The following is a 22936-nucleotide window of genomic DNA, read 5'->3' as shown; positions in this document are numbered from 1 at the left end:
AACGAGTAATTTCGTAGTGGTTTCTCTCTGATTTCACAGCAGAATGTGCGACGGTATTAAACTGAACTGTGTCAGTGAAGGAGCAGATCTGAAAATAGCTGTCAATCAAACGGGATTCAGCCTTTCGACTGATCCTCCAATCAGCACGTGGGATTCTGGCGTCCAGCCCAGCCGAGCTCCGCCCACAGCTCCATTCACCCCCAGAGATGCCTGGCGTCCGGGGGCGGGACAACATCGTGGCATTTATCCAATTACCGTCCAGTTTTGAGGCAATGATAAAAACTGTTCCACTCAGTCCCATAGAAGCCCATAGATGCCCGGCGTCTACGGGCAAATGCACTGAGCAGAGATAGAATGAGAAAACAGCGCAATGGGAATGGAGGAGAAGTGAACAACATCGCGTCCGTTGATTTGTGATAAAGCTGATTCTGAACGAAGTCATCTTTAAGATAAACGAGTTCTAACACATTTGTAGTCAATAAAATGTCAACACAACTGAACATATTTAACCATTTAATTTTCGTAATTTTAGGGGAAGCCGTGCTTCCCTTGCAGTCTATGAGAAACCACCACTGCTGTATGAAAACTATGAAATAACATTTTTAATGCCGCTAATGCCATTTTCTCACATTTTAGTGTACTCTAATATTAGTTATTACTCACTTCATGGAGATAATATGCAAAAAAAAAAAGTGTAAGAAAACTGTTAATTACAGTAAAATAACAACTAGCAATTGACATATACTAAAACATGATCAGGTTTATCTAGAACAGCAAAGTTACAATAATGGTATGAATTGCAGTGTTCGGGATGATGCATAAGCGTCCACGATATTGGCTGATATGGAACTAAAACAACAAAACCATGAATATGCAAGAGAACAGCTGTTCACTGTAGTGACCATGATGCAGAAAAGGGTTAAGTTAAATCAAATAACACGTAGAACAAAAATGTTCAACTGAAAAGACTCTTATATCACATGTTCATGTCTCGATAAATTAATACAGTCCTCATGGTCATGGACTGTGAATACTTTATAGTTTTATTTTGTCATTATAAAAGGAGTCCACTGCGACATAAGCCTTTACCAAATGTGTTTATTCCATAAACTTCTGTTGAGTAATAAATTTTGCAACAGATTTGTGATTTGTAGCTACCAGCAGGTAGAGTATACGCTTCTTTGACTACACCTGCTGGAGGACTGTGAGTGTTTAGTTCATTGCTTTTGATTTGGAACATGTTTCAAGGACAAATATGTATTTGAAGAAAATTTTAGGCCTGTGCACATAATGAATGAATCACTGCCAGTAAAAAAATAAAATAAAAATAGTAAAAAATAATAATAATCCACAGTTCAGTTGACTTGTGGTCGGTGTCAACCCTTATTCCTCTATTTCTATGCTTTAAGTGACATTGTGGCATGGTGAGTGTGTTTAATAATTTTTTTTTTTTTTATTTCGCAGTCAGAAGTCCCTGAAATAGACATTTTGATATTTTAATCAACTTTTAATATTTTCACTCTTTTTATTTAACAGTGAGACATACATTTTTGCTTCTGTTAGCTAGTCTTCTTATTTACTTAGCTGTACTATTCACCTGTTCTTTGTTCATATTTTCAGTGAAACAAGTTTATTTCATCAAAAAAAAAAAGAAAAACAAATCAAAGAAAAACCTAAGTGTGCACACAAGACACAAAAACAGCTGACTCTTTGTCTTTGATCATAAATAATGAGACAAAATTTCCATTTATGTTCATGAAGATGGTGCCTTTTTTGCACCAGTTATCTGAATACTTTAACCTTTTTTTTTTTTCTACTTTGTTTTCATTAATCAGTGATATGACGACTGGCTTCTAATAGAACCTGTGTTGCTGAACTTTACTTAAACCCTTCTTTATTTTCAGCGGTGTAACATAGCAACGGTAAATATCTGGTATGTCTAATCCTGTCCTACAGCACTGGTGTAGTAGTTATAATCTCCAGTTCGTCATCAGGTTATGGCAGAATTACACACATTCAGAAAAAAAAAAAGCTCTTAAGTCTCTAAACTTAATAGATATTGTTGAGCTGAAGACGAGCGGAGGAGCAAAAGGAGCAAGAGTGGGCATCTTTGGCTAACTGCTATAGATTAATTGATCTAGCCATGAAGTTAATGAGCTAGATCCTTTTTAAAAGAGACAAGTGCTGAGACAGAGGAAGCTAATGGTCTCTCACAACTTGGAGTGGTAAGAAAGAGAAAGCTATTTATCTTGGAACATATACTTTAATACACAGCGTGACAGAGTTGCAAGGTAATTGACAGGGCCTGTAACTATTCGTTTTATTACCTCATTTGGGTTATTGTTCAGTCAACATTGTCGAAAAAACTGAAATTGACCAATTTTTGCAGAGATGACCTCTTGTTTTCTTGGAATAAAAAACAGCATTTGATTTGAAATATGAAATTTGTGAATATGTGTATGTAGTTACATGTCAAACAGTATGTGACTTGAAATATTTTATCATGCTATATTGTCAAAAAAATAGATAATTTGCATGAGATGGCATTGGAGGACTTGACGTGGGAATCCTCATATGTATAGTCTGTAAATCGATTCAACAAAAGATTCACTTAAATACCGTAAAACTACTATTATATAATGCCCTCTATTTACACACTACCTATGTGTTCTTTATGCATGACAGGAAGAACACTAGGATTCAAGTAATGCAAAACTGTGCATCTCTTAAAAAGTGAAAGTATGAAATCAAAATAAAAATATAGCAATAATTGTTTCTAAGGAGAATAAAACACTTTTTTTGTCAGTATTTTACTAGTTTTTTTAATATGTACTTTATTTTTATATACAAATTTTACAGTATACAGAACAAACAAATAAACAACTACAAAAGCACTCGGAGAGCGCAGACCTCTGCCAAGGCAGATCAGCCCCCCCCCCCCCAAAAAAAAACCCAACAAAACACCAAAATATAATCATTTGTTCCCTGTACATGTATCAACTTTTCTGGGAAATTTCATCGAATTTCATCTTTAGTTCCTTGTGCCAGTATCAACAATTCCTGAAAATTTCATAAAAATCCATCCATAACTTTTTGGGTTATCTTGCTAACAGGCAAACAAACAAACAGACGAACAGACAAACCCCGATGAAAACACAACCTCCGCTGTTACACTTGGCGGAGGTAAAAAAAACAGACCACAACAGTTAGAGCATCTAGGCTCAACCTTTAGACAAAAAAAATTGATTGAAATCTTTATTTCGAACATGTAGAGCGTGAAATCAAAACAAAACCAAACAACAAAATATCAGTAACAATACTTAAAAGGTTGATAAGTAAAGAAAAGAGAAAAAAAAAACAAAACTCAAATACAATTAAATAAAATTAAACATGCTCAAAAAGGAGTAGAAAGAGGTAAAAACGTACATACTCCTACCCCCAAATCTCCTACAATCCTACAAACAAGTTCAGGACAAATTAGGCAAAAAAGTCAAAATAAGCACATTTAAGTATAAGATTATACAGGTTCAAGGATTTCTTTGATTAACATAAACATCCATTTTTCCCCCTTTTTTTTTTTCATTTGTCAGTACTGAGTCTTAATGAGAAGGTCAGCCTTTCCATGGCATAAATTTAATAATTTAAGTATTTTACTTGTTTTAAGGGTTTTAGGACCTTCTGGACATACTGACAGTTTGTTTTTACAAGTACAGTTACAAGAACATAAAAGCTGAGGGTGGGGGTTGGGGGTGGGGGGGCTATACAGAGCCCCCCTTGCTTCCATGTAGACAAATTAATACTGCAATTAGACTTTTGTTAGATACTTGCAAAAAAAACAAAAAAACAAAAACGCCACTTGCTCACATATTAAGTTCTTTTGACTGATTTCATAACTCTTCAAGTAAGTCACCATCTTTGTCTCTTTCGCCCCTCGATAGTTTTTCTGTTAATTGGCAGTAGGCAGTAAGTCTGAAAGAAAACAATTGAATAAATAAGATAAAAATAAATAAAATTAAACATGCTCGAAAAGGAGTAGAAAGAAGTAAAAACTTATAAACTCCTACCCCCAATCTCCTACTATCCTACAAACAAGTTCAGGACAAATTAGGCAAAAAAGTCAAAATAAGCACATTTAAGTATAAGATTATACAGGTTCAAGGATTTCTTTGGTTAACATAAACGTCCATTTTTCCCCAAATTTTTTTTTTCATTTGTCAATACTGAGTCTTAATGAGAAGGTCAGCGTTTCTGTGTCATAAATGTAATAATTTAAGTATTTTACTTGTTTTAATGGTTGAGGACCTTCTGGACATACTGGCAGTTTGTTTTTACAAGTACAGTTACAAGAACATAAAAGCTTTTTTTGGGGGGGGGCTATACAGAGCCCCCCTTGCTTCCATGTAGACAAATTAATACTGCTATTACACTTTTGTCAGATACTTGCAAAAAAAAAGCTACTCACTCACATATTAAGTTCTTTTGACTGATTTCATAACTCTTCAAGTAAGTCACCATCTTTGTCTCTTTCGCCCCTCGATAGTTTTTCTGTTAATTGGCAGTAGGCAGTAAGTCTGAAAGAAAACAATTGAATAAATAAGATAAAAATAAATAAAATTAAACATGCTCGAAAAGGAGTAGGAAGAAGTAAAAACTTATAAACTCCTACCCCCAATCTCCTACAATCCTACAAACAAGTTCAGAACAAATTAGGCAAAAAAAGTCAAAATAAGCATATTTAAGTATAAGATTATGTTTATGTTTATGTTTATGTTTACGCATTTGGCAGACGCTTTTTTCCAAAGCGACTTACAGGGGAAAACCAATTAAATCACTCAATCAATCAAATTTTATTTATATAGCGCCAGATCACAAAAAAGTTATCTCTTGACATTTTATATATAGAGTTGGTCAAAACCAGACTCTAAGTCAATTCTACAGAAACCCAACAGAATCCTCCTGGAGCAAACACTTGTGACTGGTGACAGTGGCGAGGAAAAACTTCCCTTTAACAGGCAGAAACCTGGAGCAGACCCAGACTCCTGGAGGATGGCCGTCTGCCTTGACCAGTTGGGGTTAAAGAGAGAGAGTAGAGAAGGGGAAAAAGAGAGAGCGATAGAGATAGGGACTGGGGGAGAGGGGGAGAAGGGGGGAGTAGGGGGAGACACATGGAGGCGGTTGAGGATAAGTGAGTGGTGATGATGAGGGCAGGGAAGAGGCCGGACCACCGCAGCAGGTCCAGAGATAATCGTGAAAGAATCTGTGGTTGTCCTGGGAAAAACCTTATTAGAATATTTAAAATGGAATGTTTGAAAGTGCTAGGACAGGAGGTGCTCTCGGAAGAGCTGGGTCTTCAGGAGCTTCTTGAAGATAGGCAGGGATGACTCTGTTCTTGTAGCACTTGGTAGAGCGTTCCACCAACGTGGAACGACCCATGAAAAGAGCCTGGATTGTCTTGTACAAGGTCTGGGGACCACCAGACTACGTTCCCCAGACGAGCGGAGTGGTCGTGGGGCGACATAAGCTTTTATTAGTGCACCTAAGTAGACAGGAGCAGACCCACGGAGAATTTTGTAGGCTAGGATTAAAGATTTGAATTTGATGCGGGCAGCTATGGGTAGCCAGTGTAACTCAATGAGTAAGGGGGTGACATGTGCCCTTTTAGGCTGATTGAAGACCAGACGCGCTGCTGCATTCTGGACCATCTGATTATACAGGTTCAAGATTATACAGGATTACACAGGTTCAAGATTATACAGGTTCAAGGATTTCTTTGGTTAACATAAACGTCCATTTTTCCCCCAATTTTTTTTTTCATTTGTCAGTACTGAGTCTTAATGAGAAGGTCAGGCTTTCTGTGTCATAAATGTAATAATTTAAGTATTTTACTTGTTTTAATGGTTGAGGACCTTCTGGACATACTGACAGTTTGTTTTTACAAGTACAGTTGCAAGAACATAAAAGCTGAGGGTGGGGGTTGGGGGTGGGGGGGCTATACAGAGCCCCCCTTGCTTCCATGTAGACAAATTAATACTGCTATTAGACTTTTGTCAGATACTTGCAAAAAAAACGCTACTCACTCACATATTAAGTTCTTTTGACTGATTTCATAACTCTTCAAGTAAGTCACCATCTTTGTCTCTTTCGCCCCTCGATAGTTTTTCTGTTAATTGGCAGTAGGCAGTAAGTCTGAAAGAAAACAATTGAATAAATAAGATAAAAATAAATAAAATTAAACATGCTCGAAAAGGAGTAGGAAGAAGTAAAAACTTATAAACTCCTACCCCCAATCTCCTACAATCCTACAAACAGGTTCAGGACAAATTAGGCAAAAAAGTCAAAATAAGCACATTTAAGTATAAGATTATACAGGTTCAAGGATTTCTTTGATTAACATAAACGTCCATTTTTCCCCAAATTTTTTTTTTCATTTGTCAGTACTGAGTCTTAATGAGAAGGTCAGCGTTTCCGTGTCATAAATGTAATAATTTAAGTATTTTACTTGTTTTAATGGTTGAGGACCTTCTGGACATACTGACAGTTTGTTTTTACAAGTACAGTTGCAAGAACATAAAAGCTGGGGGGGGGGGGGGGGCTATACAGAGCCCCCCTTGCTTCCATGTAGACAAATTAATACTGCTATTAGACTTTTGTCAGATACTTGCAAAAAAAACGCTACTCGCTCACATATTAAGTTCTTTTGACTGATTTCATAACTCTTCAAGTAAGTCACCATCTTTGTCTCTTTCGCCCCTCGATAGTTTTTCTGTTAATTGGCAGTAGGCAGTAAGTCTGTTCAGTCCCCTGTTAGGTTCTGATTACAGCCTAGATTGTAATGAAAGCACATGTTACTGCCTGCTGAGCGCTGATATGTTTTGGAGGCCGCCTTTGTCTACTACCTTGCCAGCCAGGGATGGATTGGCATGGCAGAGCATCCTGGAATATCAATGCCTTCTCGTCTTCCCTTTTCCCATCCTCTCTGACCACTCTTCTATCTGAGAGATACGCTCAGGGTCTTGGCACATTGCTGCGTCTTCCTGGAAATAAAATTGACCTGAGCCAGTGTGCCAGGCGCGATACAGAGCGGCCAACTGCCAACGCAACGCTCGGTTATGACGAGTCTGTGTGGAGCTCAGAGATTATATAGCTCTCTTGATCTGTATCATGTATCATTTTATACACGGCCACATAGACATATTCACACACATGAACACACAGACACACAACTCTTGCATACACTTTCAGTAAGCCAGATTTCCCAGTCGGCTGGTCTGTCATTGGCCGGCTGTTCAAAGGGAAAGTGTGGGCCAAAAAAATACTGGCTGTGAGGTTACCATGGTAACAGCCTGCCCAGGGGCGTGGGCTGTCTGCTAAATTGTGTGCCGGTTTGTTAAAGCTTACACATGCACACGCAAACGCAGATACACACGCACACATGCACACCTTAATTTTAATTTTTAACAGAACGCGTCTTCTATATTCATTGTCGAACACACACCTGCTCCGCTCATTAGCATTACCAGTCCGACTCTTTGATTTCGCATCCTTATGTGGAACAAACAGACTTTTCATTAGATGGACACTGGATCAGTCTCTGTTTATTTTACCAAAGCACTGCCCTCTATTGAATGCGATCAGAAAGGTTTTTACTCTCTGTTAAATGTGATTAACACTACAATGTAATACGAGGATGTTAAGATGTGAAGGGGGGAGAAAAAAAAAAAAGTCAACGGAAGCATTTTTTATTGGGCTTTTGATTTATTTTAATAAGATACTCCCTTTTTTTTTTTTTTTTTTTGAAACAAGATGCACAAAATATAGCACACACTATGTCATTTCAAGGCTCACCTTATTAGAGGATGTTTCAGCTTTGTCTAGGGGTTTAAATACTGTTCGGTTCACAGTGGGATTTTTTTGCAGTGTCAGAAATCGCTAGCTGAGAGGACAAGCATGTCAAGATGACTGGTGTGCGGTGAGGGGAGGACTGAGAAAGCAGTGATTTTGGGAGAGTTGCGTGCTTGTATGTGTGAATTTATGTGTGTGTCTGTGTGTGTGTGTGTGCGGGGCTGGATTTGTGTGGATATGGGTGGTTGTGGGTGTAGGTGCATGTTTTAAGCTGGGAAGAGAGGCTCTGACAGGGCCAGAATGGACAGATGATTAATGATCAGGGGGAGTGTTCTGTGGGAGGAACTCCTCAGCACCGCAGTTTTTAACAAAAGCAGAAGAGGTATGCTCCAGAGCTGCACTCTTTCAGCCATCCCTTTATTCCTGATAAAAAACCCCTCCGGCCTGCTTTTATGCCTTACATTCTTCCTCTCTAAGAGATTAGAAGGTGATGACAGGGGGTAGTGGAGACTGACACTGACCAGACTTGCCAAATGATGTCAGCACCGTGAACCCGACATAGAAGGAATGACCGCACTTTTGTAAAGCCACATACACTTTAAGTACCCCTTTTGAATGTTTCTTTTTCCCAAATGACCTCGGTTGGCATTTAGCAAAAAAAAAAAAAAAAAAAAAAAAAACATCCAAAATTGTTCTTGAATCAGTTTCTATAAATGAATAAATCATAACCCTAAAAAGCCTGAGTTTACCCTGACTTTTAATATCCTCTGGGTATTTTTCTGATGATTCTGACAAGCCTTTGTTTCTAGCCATAGCCGTGTCTCAAATAATTGTATTGTGTTTTTCAATGACCTTGTAGAGAAATGGAACACCTGGGTTGGAAAAGCAGCTCATTATGTGGATTGTGGCTGGAAAATGAACAATGGCAGAAGAGAGAGTCTGAATACCAATAGGCTGCTCTACTGATTGGCTTTTTGTTTTAAGATGTTGGCTGTCCTACCACGTTTTGCGTCCCCTCTGTCACAAAAACATGCTCATTTCAGCGCTGGTTGTTATTCTTATATCAAACAGTCAAATCGCTCGGCATGTGCGCAGCCTCATGTGGTTTGGAGTATGAGTAAAGCTGTCTTTCTGAGTGACTGAGCAACAAAATAGTGAAATAGGGGTCAACTGGGGTCTTGACCCAATCATAAGCCTGTCTGTATGAGCGTTTGTGAATGAGGGGGTGTATGCATGACCCCAAAGCTTCTAAAGACTGTGATCCATCCCATGTGATGGATGAGGACTGGGGTTAAGGGTGTATTTTTGCACTAAGAGTTGTACTTAAGGGTCACTGACATTAACTCACAACTTGTGCCCCTCTGTGAGTCATCATCCCTGCACAACTTCAGACAAGGAGAGCCTTGACAGTTGAGTGCCCGAAAGGAATTATTTTAACGTAAGTCATAGCTTAAGTGTGTTTAATTTTGCAGAATGAGTATGTCGCATTTAACTCTCACATTTATCATCTAAGCTTGTTTACCTTTGCCCACAAAACTGCTGTATTGTATATATTTGGTTACAGTTCCTAAATTCTTCTGTATTCATGGTCCTATACAGTGCAAAATTTTACATCGAAGGTCAGGATTTCAAGAATGTATCCAAATGTACAGGGTGGGGAAGCAAAATTTACAATGAACATTTAGTTGTTTTTTCTCAGCAGGCACTACGTCAATTGTTTTGAAACCAAACATATATTGATGTCATAATCATACCTAACACTATTATCCATACCTTTTCAGAAACTTTTGCCCATATGAGTAATCAGGAAAGCAAACGTCAAAGAGTGTGTGATTTGCTGAATGCACTCGTCACACCAAAGGAGATTTGAAAAATAGTTGGAGTGTCCATAAAGACTGTTTATAATGGAAAGAAGAGAATGACTATGAGCAAAACTATTACGAGAAAGTCTGGAAGATACTATTAAAGAAGAATGGGAGAAGTTGTCACCCGAATATTTGAGGAACACTTGCGCAAGTTTCAGGAAGCATGTGAAGGCAGTTATTGAGAAAGAAGGAGGACACATAGAATAAAAACATTTTCTATTATGTCAATTTTCTTTTGGCAAATAAATTCTCATGACTTTCAATAAACTAATTGGTCATACACTGTCTTTCAATCCCTGCCTCAAAATATTGTAAATTTTGCTTCCCCACCCTGTATTCTCTTATTGGTCCAAAATTTTCGACACTTTGAGTGAGGTCACTGGGGAAAGTAATGCGCCAAGCTCTACTTTTGGTGCAACTTCAAATGTTTTATCATTGTCTTCAGGAAGCAAATCTTTTATAGCCTTTGTCAGTTTGTTGGCGCGACGACTGATTCTTCTAAAATGGGAATCGGCCACTCCACCGTTTCACTCTCATTGGGTCAGAGATGTAGTTTATTTTGCCAATTTGGAAAAAATCAGACATGTGTCGATTGGCTCACAACAACAATTCTCTAAAATATGGGACCCTTTTTTTGAATATGTTTGGAAGCTGAACTTCCCTGTAAACTCCGATTAATTTTTTTTTCTTTTTTAACTTTTTTACTTCTAATTTTTTCTTCCAATCTTGTGTTAACAACCTAATACCACTTCACTAGCAGCTTGTAATACATATATCATGTTTTGTATTGTTTTATATGTCTTTTTTATTTTTTGGGTATTTTTTTCTGTGTGTTATTTTATTTTAATAATAATAATAATAATAATAATAATAATAATAATAATGATAATGGATTCGATTTATTAGCGCTTTTCTATGAACGCATACTCAAAGCACACACAGTGGATCCATTATTCATTCACTCTCACATCCTCCCTCTGGTGGTGGTAAACTCCATATGTAGCCACAGCTGCCCTGGGACAGACTGACAGAAGCATGGCTGCCAATCTGCGCCTACGGCCCCTCCGACCACCACCGAACATTCACACACATTCATACACCAGTGTGAGTGGCAGCACTGGAGGCAAGGGGGGTGAAGTGTCTCGCCCAAGGACACAACAGCACATGGACAGAGCGGGATTTGAACCGCCAACCCTTCGGTTATTGGACGACCCACTCTACCAACTGAGCCCCAGCAAATATCGTAATAGCTTTACGGTGTTATCGATCCTTGAACATTCTGGTTGTAAGCTCTTGTCTATGATTTTGTGTTCTTTCTTAAATTATGTATGAAAAGTTTAATAAAGAAATTGAAGGGGAAAAAAAAAAAAAAACAGTTCCCAAATTCTGATGCCGAATCATTTCTAGAAGTTAAACGCATTACACCGCACATGCGATACTTATTAATGACTGCGAAAAGAAGTCACAGAGGCTTAGCTTACTGTAACTTTGATCAGGTTTATGCAGGGAAGTTTTTTTTCCCCAACCCATCTTTGTCATAATCCTTTGTTGGCTTCCTGAAACTCTTAACTGTACATTTACATTTTATCTTGCACACACCTGGTGATATTTGCATGAAAAGTTAATGTAATTCTACCCCCCTTTCAATTTGTAAACTCTGTGTTGGCTGTTACTTTGGATGCTTATATATTTTGCCGTAGCACATTCTAAACACATGGACCTTATGTGACTTGGTGCCAAGGTGCATCCACCTATGATATATTGCTGGCAATGTGAATTTTATTACAGATTCAGCAAGCGCACTGCATAGTCGAACCAAAACCTCCCTGCTCTGTGCATCACCTATTGTTAAAGTCTGCTTCTACGCACTACATATAGTTTGCTATTCACATCATGTCTTACCCAATCATTACAAAAAAGTTTCTTCCAAAATCACTTCCAGTTAGGAAATAGCTGCTAGACAAAAGGTTTGTTTAGGTGCAGCTTTGTATGTATTATAGGTAACAGAAGATGAATCCATTCTAGGGCTGGGCGATATGGAAAAGAAATCATATCACAATAATTTTTTGCATATCAGATGATATCGATATGTATCAGGATATAAATCAAATCACTCTTTCAAATCAAATCAAATCAACCTTTATTTATAAAGCGCTTTTCATGCACAGATGCAACACAAAGTGCTTTACAGAATTAAAAACAATTACACAATAAAAACAGAAAAACAATTACAAAGAAAACCCTTCCCTCCCTCCCTCCCTCCCTCCATACTAGACACGCACACACACACACACACACACACACACACGCCCACACACTTACACACACACACACACGCACACGCACACAACAGGGAGACATGGCATGTCAAGCTTAAATTTTCAGTTACTCATAAGTAGGGATGTAACGATTACTGGTATAAAGATAAACTGTGGTAAAATTGCAGACGGTTAGTATTACCGTTTAAATTCTAATTATCATGATAACCGTGTTTGATTACTGCACTTTTAGGGGAAACAAACCCTATGTAAACATCTGCTTTTATGTCAAATATTTGAGTATAGTTTTAATTTACGACAATTTTGATTTTCTATACCTAATATTTGGAACCAATATTCACTTTTAAAGTCTTTGAAAAGGTTCGTTAAGCATCTGTGTGTTATTTATGCAATAAATTATACACATGTTTCAAATCGAATTTTATATATTTTTTTGTTTTTTGGCCTTTTGTGTTTTTATAGTAGGTTAAAGTAAAAAAAATAATAGACAGATGATACAGATGAAGTTGTGCTGAAAAAAAAGATACCAAACATGGGTATAGTAAACATTTGTTTATATAGTATATAAAGGCAAAATCAAAAGTACTGAAAAACAGACAAAATAGGCTCAGTCCACTAAGGGTTAATATTTGAAGAAAGTACATTGTGCCTATTATTTTATTTTGTTTTTTAATTTTTTTATTTCATATATTTTTTTAAATACAACTTGGTTAAATTATTTCAATGCTATCAGTAGTTTTTGAACATTTTGAGCACAATTTCAACAATACCGCGATAATAATGATAACCGTGATAATTTCGGTTACAATAACCGTGATATGAAATTTTCATATCGTTACATCCCTACTCATAAGTTAGTTGTGAAGACATCAAAGAGAGAGAGAAACAAATACATACATTGCATCCCTCATTTTGCTCTTACAATTATCCCCCCTCCGCTGTTATGTATTATTCCCCTTGTTTTATTCATCTCCCCCCAGCCCCCCATCTTAAGATTTATTGACCCCCGTCTTACAGTCGTATGGTTTGTGTGTATTAGTATTGCGGTAGACGTGGACCACAACATGCAACATGCTTTGACCGTCTGCCTCCTGCCTCCTATGCCTCTGTTGTACACCGGAACTGAAATGGTTCGCACCCTACTTTTCAGTAACCCGGTTGTCTGAGTTCTTGGTAAAATTTTCTCCTGAGGGAACACTCATTTTCTCCTGCTGAAGCCCAAACATTAGCATGTCTGCTGTGGCTGCTCTTACTCCTGTGCTGTGGCCGTCAGCCTAACTTGATGTGGCTCTAGCGCAGTGTTTTTCAACCTTGGGATCGCCTGGAATTCAAATGGGGTCGCCTGGAATTTCTAGTCATTGATTAAAAATAAAAAATAAACTACTAATAAAATTATTTTTTGATGATTCAATATATATTTTATTGTTTTATTTTATTTAACCTCCTCCACTCTCACCTACCTTCTTTTGTGTGTTTTTCTTTTGTCAGTATTTGTCTCTGTATTTGTTCTTCGATTACCATTTAGCATTAACTTTGTATCTGCTTACCCGTTGGATGTATGTTTGTCCCTTGGTTGTTTTTGTAAAGCGTCTTTGAGTACCTAGAAAAGCGCTATATAAAACTGATGTATTATTATTATTATTATTATTATTATTATTATTATTATTAACCTTTATTTAACCAGGAAGTCCCTTGAGATGAAATCTCTTTTTCGAGGGAGTCCTGACCAAGAGGCACATCAGTACATTACAAATGAAGTAACAGAGTATAAAACTACATACAATTAAGATGACATAAACTGACTAGAAACATAAAAGCTAAAAACCAGTTTAAGAATAGCAGTTACACACTTCTGTTAGACAGTTTGACGGAAGAGATTTGAATTCACCCAAGGTAATGAAAGGCTGAAGCTGAAGTAGAGTTTTGCAAATTGTTCCATGAGCAAGGTCCATCGTTTTACCAAGTTCTGAGTGGACTCTGGGGACTCTAAGGAGGAGCCGATGTGATGAGCGGGAGTTGTATCCACTGGTGAATGGAGACAGGAGGCGACATTATAATTAAAACACTGCACACTTTTCCTAATAAAAATCATGTTCCAATACAATGCAGGATAAAATATGAGAGGGCATATCTTGATTGACCCGATCATGTGACCACATGGGTTACTATGCTTCAACCTGACACACCGGACACAGTCGTGGTCAGAAAACCAGACTGAACAGAGAATGGGAAGGTTTTTTTAGCCCGCCTGGCCCCGCTAAGACATCTCCAAGAGGAAAATGTCTCCATTTTGAATGTCTGGGGTCACCAGAAATTTGTGATGTTAAAACAGAGTCACGAGCCAAAAAAGGTTTGGAACCACTGCGCTAGCGTGATTGGTTCGGCGCAGCATTACTTAATTATGATTGGCTGTTCTCACATCTGTCAAAACTTGGACGAATGAATTCTATCGAAATTGTATCGAGCATGTCTCATATTTCTATCGAGGAAAAGTTATGTCGCGATATATATCATTACCGTTTTATCGCCCAGCCCTAACCCATGCTGTAATAAATCTCTCTCAGTGTGTAAATCATCATCTCATGTCCGCTGGTCATGCTTGCACACACATCAGGTCATCACAATTAGAGTCCGATGAGTAGCAGGAAGCGATCCGTGGCTGCCATACTTCTGTCAACTCGCTGCAGATGAGCTGGAGACGGAAAGGGGGGAAAGACAGAATGACAGCCAACCGTAACAAGGATTCTAACCTGTCAATCAAAGCAAGAAAGCAACAAGGGGAGGAAAGGTAGAAGAAGAGAGAGTGCAATTCATCACCGATGGGACAGGCAAAAAAGATTCGAGGGCAGGGAAGATGTTAGAAGGAAAGAAACAGAGAGAATTCAGCGGAGACCACTTGAAAGAGAGGAATGTTTTGTTTCTGCATGCAGCCAGTTCAGTTGTGGGTTATTCTCCCACAGGGGAGACTAATTACTTGTTGAGCTAATGTTCTCTCCCCTTCTGTCCCTGAAAACCAACACATTTGATGAGTGATGGGTCTATAGGATGTTTCTACAGGACAGGAACTCCCGGCCTCCACAAATCCAAATATTCACAAATCAAGAGGAAAGACTTTGGGCTCTGTTCCAAATTCGATGAAGCGTAGCGATACTCAGCCCACCGCTGCTCGCCCTCAGAACGAGACCTCTGAGGGTTCGCTAATATTGTTCTCATTGCTTTCTCATTCTCTTGCACTCACTCTCCCTTTGCCCATAACTGTTTTTTTTTTTTTTTTCTCCCTCTTGCTCTGTGGCAAATCACTGAGCAGCTAATTAATGAGTTTAATGCTGTGATACATGCACATATTATGTCAATTAGAAAACGAATCTCATCTCATGATAGGCTACATAGTCTAAATCAGGGGTGTCAAACATATGGCCTGGGGGCCAAATCCGGCCCGCCAATGGGTCCAATCCGGCTCGTGGGATGAATTAGTGAAATACAAAAATTACACTGAAGATCTTAACAATCAAGGATGTCAAAATAATTTCAGGTCAGTTCAATCTAAAGTGGGTCAGACCAGTAAAATACTCAGAGTAACCTATAAATAATGAAAACCACATTTTTTTTCTCTTTGTTTTAATTAAAAAAAAAAAAAAAAGTAAAATTACACAAAAATGTTAACATTTACATACTAGCCTTTTACAAAAAATGTGAAAAACCTGAACAAATATGAACAACCTGAAATGTCTTAAGAGAATTAAGAGTAACTGTACCAATATTCTGTCTGATATTAAATGTTTTGTGTATTTGTAAATGTACTGTGATCTGTAAGTTGTAATAAACGTGAAAACGAGAAGCCGAGGCCAAATAATGGCATAAATTGTTAAAATTGCACTTTTATTCTTAATAAATTTCATTTTGGTCATGGTTGTTCATGTTTTTCCACATTTTTTTTGAAGATGTAAAAATTTTGATAATATAATTTTACTTTTTTCACTCTAAAACATAGAAATTAGACATACAAATTTTGGAATTGATATTATTTTTGTATTATTGTGTTATTATTTTAATCATCCGGCCCACTGCAGGTCATACTGGGTTGTATGTGGCCCCTGAACTAACATGAGTGTGACACCCCTGGTCTAAATAGACCTGCAATGTGTAGCTGATGTTTATTTATTTATTTATTTATTTATTTTTACCTCGATCTCAGTTATCTCTCTTCCTGTGCTGATCACACAATCTTCCATTGTCTGACAAGAGGCGTTGAATTATCTCAGGTTTTGTCGAACATATGCCAGTCAAGTGGCGGAAAATGTGGGAGCGCAATTTCATTTATTGGGGTCAGGAGCAAATGTATTCTGGAGGTGATAATAGCACTGATGCCAATATGGGAGTGTTTCTCAGGGTTATAAAGTGTGTGTGTTTATTTGAGAGAGCGTGTGTGTGTGTGTATATAAGAGTGTGTGTATATGCATTTTTCTACTCACAACTTTGCCTTGAGGCACTTTTGCAGCGCCGCTATCTTAGACGGCTGATTCAGCACAGCCTCCCCTTGCTTTTCTCTCCACTTTTTCCCATTTATGAGTGTCCAAGCTCGCTACTGTCTGTCTGTAAACACACAACCCGAGGGCACAGTCCAACGCACATATTCCGCTCACGCCCCATTAAACACACACTGAGCAACTTATTGTGATCCCTTTTCATAAGAGTCAGAGCAATAGAATTGAAGTGTGCTTGTGGCCAGGTGTGTAGTTTTGTCTGTGTTTGTCGCAGCCTGTCTTCTCGCCTCAATGTATGAATTTTATACAGCAAAGATGATGACACAAGTTCTCTCTCCTCTCCAGCTGAAAATGAATTTTTGATCTGTGTTTTATCACCTTGTAATCTCTGATATCTTTGGAAGTTATTGCTTTATAAAATGGCTGTGCAGCTGGTTTGTGCTTCCCCATATGGCCTGGGAGGGTTTTTAAAAGTCTTGATGTTCTGGTACTAGAAAAGACTTGATCTCCTCACACATGGAAACTGCGTAAGAGAGGTTACGAACTCACTCCTATACAGGCTTACCTTCCCTATAGAACACTGTAACATTTACACTTCTTCAAATCTAGTTGACCTCTTTAATAATCCGCCATGTTCGCAGCTGTATTTTTTTAAGAGTGCAGTAGAGCAGGGGTGTCAAACTCATTTCAGTTCAGGGGCCAAATTCAGCCCAATTTGATCTCCAGTGGGCCAGACCAGTGAAATAATAACAGTGAAAAAAGTAAAATGATAGTATGATCAGGTTTACATCTACAAAGTTTCTTTAAAAATATGAATAACATGAACAACTTGAATTGTCTTAAGAAAAACAAATGCAATTTTTTTTTTTTTTTTTTTGCCAAAATGTTTTTATTTAAATTTTTTAGCATTTTAACAAACATACAACAAACTGCAAACAGTGCATATATCAGATCCATGCAACATGTTGACTACAAACACAAACATTATTGTGTTTACAAAAAAAAAGAAATAAAAATTATACAAAATACAGAAATCTGAGCATCTACCTTTAGAAGCCACAGTGGTGACTTTGTCAAATGTTTGCATTGTCCTCCAATAAATTTAGATTCTTAGCATACATAGTGAAAGGATTCCAAACACGTTCAAATGACTCCTGTTTGCCCTTAAGAATATAGGAAATTTTTTCTACTGGAAGGGTAGAAAGCATCTGCCGTATCCACTGACTAACAGTTGGTTTATGAGTTCTTTTCCAAAATAATGAAATGCATTTTTTAGCAATAAGTAAACTGAAGTCTATAAAAATCCATTAATTTGTTGTATATGTATGTTTTTCTGGATATATGCCAAACAGAAATAACTTTGGGTCTAATATGACTTGTTTAGAAATAATTTTTTTCAATTATTTCCCTGATTTCCCTCCAGAACAATGCAGTTTGTTGACAATACCACATACAGTACACTCAAAAAAATAATTAAGCCAAAAATGTTGACTTTATGTATTTTAATTACATGTAAATTTTCCATGTAATTTTAGTACATAAGTTTAATGTAAAGAGTTGCATTTAATACAATGTTTTTTTCTATCCTATTGAGTCAATATAAATAAATTAAATACCTTCAGTCAGATTTGCTTTAGTTAATGCAAACTTTTACATAAACTGTGTTTGACTGTGATGCTCAGCCTTTTTATGTGATCTAGTAAATAAAATGTACTTTATTTGTTTAGATTCACTTTATACTAGGCATATTCACATTATGTTTGACTTTTTCCAGATAAATAAACTTTAAATTTCATATATTTCAGTTACATTTTACTTTAAAATATTACTTCATGTTTATTAGAGCCAAGAATCATTTTTTTGAGTGTAAAACAAGTGCAATTTTAACATTTTAACAATATTCTGCCTCGGTTTATCCATTTATCATATACAAATGCGTTACAATTGCACAAAACATTTAGTAACAAGCAGAATATTGGTAAAATTGCATTGACTTTTCTTAAGACATTTCCGTTTGTTCATATTTGTTCAGGTTATTCATGTTTTTTTTGTAGAAGTATAATTTGGTAATGTAAACACTTTGATGTAATTTTACTTTTTTACACCAAAAAACGCAAAGACAGACTTTGGGGTTGTCATTATTTATAGGTTATTATGATAATATTTTACTGGTTCTGACCCACTTGGAATCTAATTGGTCTGTATGTGGAACCTGAATTAAAATGATATTGACACCATTGATTGTTAATATCTTCAGTGTCATTTTTGCATTTCACAAATTCACCCCACGGGCCGGATTGGACTCTTTGGCGGGCCGGATTTGGCCTCCGGGCGGCATGTTTGACACTTGTGCAGTAGAGCATCCACAGCATATCGTTGTGTTTTTCTCATGTGGGTATTCATCTCCACCACTGCAGCTGAGATCTGCCTTACAGCTCCTGGGGTTGTTTTATAAGCTGTTTGTGGTTATTGTGGTCTCGGTGTGTATATGTGTGTTTATACGTGATTGTCTGGTAGTGTGTGGACGGCATTGTGTGACTAGACATGAGGTCAGTCATTTAGCCTCTGCATCTGTCAGCTCTACCAAAAGAGATAGGAGAACAGTCACTGCTGGGGACATCAGCGTGAGATTTGTATGTGCTTAGTGTCTCAACTTTCTCCTTTACCAGTTTTCTCTCTCTCTCTCTTCCTGTGTTTCTTGATATCCCTGTCCATCACTAACAGCGGATCAGTAAGGTTGGCTGAACGGAATGAATGGAGGAGTCATAAAAGCAGGAGTCTGCCCTTTTTACAGCATAGTAAAGTACACCACAGCTTCCAAACTCTGCCTCTTAGTGCATTTTTTAATGAAGCATAAAATGTTTTAATTAAATCCTCAAAGAGTGTTGATACAAAGGTCTAAAGGTTGTTCTTACATAGCCAGTGTGCTACTGTACATTCGCCGACGTTTGACCCACAAATGAGGGGAACGGGAACAACTTCTTAGTCATTATCACTTTAAATAACTCCCTTTTTTCCAGGCTGTTCATTAATATTAGAAGAGTGGAGTCATAGAGTCATTTTTTTCTTTAATTCTGTGTTGTAACCAATGGTTCAGCTTGTTTTCTTCTACTATTGTCTGCAGACGTCATGAAACCGTTAGCTCTTGACCCTGAGATACTACACACTCTTCTTTGCCTCTTGAACAAATACATGCAATGCAATTTAGTTCACCGAGGTTCCAGCTCGTTCGATTATCCAGCAAAAACTGAGCAATGAAGTCAAGAGACAGAATCACCCTTAGTGTAAAAGTATATTTTGGCTTTAACCAGACTTTTAAAGACAAACAGAGTAAATAAGATATAGTCACACTGTAAAAAAAATTCTTACAGTGAATAAAAATCCAGCGGGTATAAACACTGGAATTATTATAGAGATTTGATACATGTATGTAATTATTCACTTAAATATTCATCATCTAATTAGTTTGATTAAGGCTGCTTAATCCGTCACTTATGTGTGAACCTTAAAGGCTCATACATGTCAACAAGCATTTGCATTAGCATAAGAACGACAACACAAACAGGAAATACTCCCCAGTACTCGTATCCTTCATCAGACAACACGAACAACTGCAGATAAATGTTGAAAATCGTCTTGTCTACGATAAAAGAAACATAACTTGTTTTACATTCACGAATGGCTACACCCTACATTTCATTTTTCAACCGCAGTCGAGCCTTTACAGTGTTTTACTCAGGCAAATAGACGCAGCTGGAGAAACTGTGAGATGGTTGTCCCATTAAATTTATTACCCCTCCCCCTCAGGAGTTCGACAACACCACTGCTTCCTTTCCCATCAGTAAGCCTGCTAAAATATTAGACATTTATCATGGTTATTATAGTCAGTAAATCCTTCCACAGGGTGCGGAACCCCTTCAGCTTTGTATTCTTTGGGGATGTGAGGGTAAATGGAATAGGTTATTGCCTGGACTTATGCGCAGTGATATCAGCCACAATAATCTTTGTCCTCCAACACTGCCTGTAGATTTTTAGTGCCCTGACATCTCAAGCTAAAGTCAAATAATAGCTGTGAAATGATGTGTCCCTTTAGATTTCGTTTTGTTAAAAATTGTACCTGAACGCACCAAAAACACTGGCCACCTGACGACAGCTGTATATCGTGCGGTGCATGTCAGTATTATGACCAGGCTGGGGCGCCGATAAGGGAGGGGTAGACATGACAAATTTATGGGGCCCAGAATTTGTCATACCATAACTATGCAGACGACACTCAGATTTACATCTCAGTGACAGCAGGTGAATGTGTCGGTCCCATATGAACCATCTCGGACCCTGAGAACCTCAGGGATTGGTCTTTTGCTGGTGCCCAGAGTCAGGACTAAACACGCTGAAGCTGCGTTTCAGTTCCATGCAGCTAAACTCCGGAACTGTCTTCCTGATGACATGAGACAGACCTCTACTCTGACAATGTTTAAGTCCAGGCTGAAAACGGCTCTGTTCAACAGTGCATAGAACAACTGAAAGGGTTCTATCTGCACTCTTCTCATTTACTTTTAAAAAAAACTGATTATTATTTATGTTTTATTGATTATGTTTTAATTGTAATTGTGTGTTTTTAACTTGTCTCTTTTCCATTTTTGTAAAGCACTGTGAATTGTCCTGTGTATGAATTGTGCTATACAAATAAATCTGCCTTGCCTTGCCTTGCCATTTGCGGGGGGTGCCCATAGAGCAGTGGAGGGGGTTCAGTGGATACAGGTTAGAAGTTGTGAAAATTGTAATCGTGTAAGATCAGCTGTATTAGAGAGGCATAGAAATCGGGAATCGGACGTTGAAAGTATGCTAAGTTTTAGTTCTGTTTCACGCTAGCGTAAATGACGGTATATTTGGACCACAGCCCCACCTACATGCCCCCCACCCCTGCTCTGACAGATTGACAAGATACTGAATTTTATGAAGGGTCTACAACACAGGTGTCAAACATGTAGCCCGGGGGCCAAATCTAGAAGTCCGGCCCCTGGAATATATTTGTGAAATGCCAAATTTACACTGAAGACATTAATCATTGTAGTTCAGGTTCCACATACAGACCAATTTAATCTTCAGTGGGTCGGATCAGTAAAATACTATCATAATAACCCATAAATGACCACAACTCCAAATTTTTGTCCTTGTAAATGTAAACATTTTCATGTAATTTTACTGTATTTACACTAAAACAAACTATCATTTCACAAAAACACGAATAACCTGAACAAATATGAACATTTTAAAATGTCTGAAGTGCAATTTTAACAATATTCTGCCTGTTATTAAATATTTTGTGTACTTGTTGATCCACTGTGATCTGTAAGTTGTAATTTACGTGTTTAAATGATAAACTGAGACATAATATTGTTAAAATTGCACCTAGTTTTCTTTAGAAATTTCAGTCTTTTTCATGTTATTCACATTGTTTTAAAGGATAGTTGGTAGATGTAAACATTTTCATCGCATAATTGTACTTTTTTCACTCTAAAACATTGAGGAAAGTTTGGAGTTGACATTATTTATATATTATTATGTTATTGTTTTACTGGTCCGGCCCACTTCAGATCAAATTTGGCTTAATGTGGTCCCTGAACTAAAATGAGTTTGACACCTCTGGTCTACAACATTTACCTTTCATGGAGCCCACAATTGGTAGCAGTGCCACTGATAGACAAAATCTATTTAAAACAACAACACATTTTAAAGGTGCTATGGCTCTAATGAAACTGTACTGTTATTATAAATTACTTTGGTCATACTGCTTAAAAATCTGTATATATAATGCCATGAATCTGAGGTTGCTTCTCGGCATGCCATTCAAGAATGATATCTAGACTCTCTTTGATCACATTTATTTATTTGGGGTGCCTTCTGTATTCTTTTTTCTTTCAGCATGTCCACCAGGCACCTTCAAGTCCACCCAGGGTCCAGGTCTGTGTCTGCAGTGCCCTCCCAACAGCCGTTCCACAGCTGAGGCTGCCACCATCTGCGTATGCCGCAATGGATATTACCGCGGGGATGCCGATCAGCCTGACGAACCCTGCACCAGTGAGTTTACACCACATGGCACGAACACTCATGACATGATGAAGATGTAGATACAAGTAGATGTCAGAGGAATAACCATAAATGCACTGTCCATTGTAGTGTAAATGTATAAGTTGCATAAGTAAAGTTGTGAGTATAAACTTCTGTGTTTTCCTGATGGAACTGTAAAGATGGATTTTTTGTCCATCTCAGTCCTCCCCTTCTTTATTTCTGTTGTCTTCCCAGCACATGTTGCAGCATCTAAATCAGTGTGTATCTAAAGTCCTAGTTGTCCTTGCAGTGTTGTTATACACATTGCAGTGTTTCTATCATTGACATCTCCATCACTCTGCCAATGAACTTCCTTCCTATTTCCTTACAGTTATCTCCCACTCTGTTTCTCTTT

General features: G+C 37.7%; 1 protein-coding gene across 2 annotated transcripts in view; it reads left to right on the top strand.

Moving 5' to 3' along the window:
• ephb1 (EPH receptor B1) overlaps positions 1–22936 on the top strand; it is a 288997-nt gene that overhangs the window by 138728 nt on the left and 127333 nt on the right. For both annotated transcript variants that reach the window (XM_030161328.1, XM_030161327.1), the window contains exon 4: positions 22396–22551. In XM_030161328.1, the coding sequence (XP_030017188.1) occupies positions 22396–22551 (156 nt within the window). The remainder of the gene's footprint in view (positions 1–22395; positions 22552–22936) is intronic.

The sequence above is a fragment of the Sphaeramia orbicularis genome, chromosome 17 (assembly GCF_902148855.1).
Source record: "Sphaeramia orbicularis chromosome 17, fSphaOr1.1, whole genome shotgun sequence".
NCBI classification, from domain to species: domain Eukaryota; kingdom Metazoa; phylum Chordata; class Actinopteri; order Kurtiformes; family Apogonidae; genus Sphaeramia; species Sphaeramia orbicularis.
This window is presented reverse-complemented; position numbering and strand designations above follow the sequence as displayed.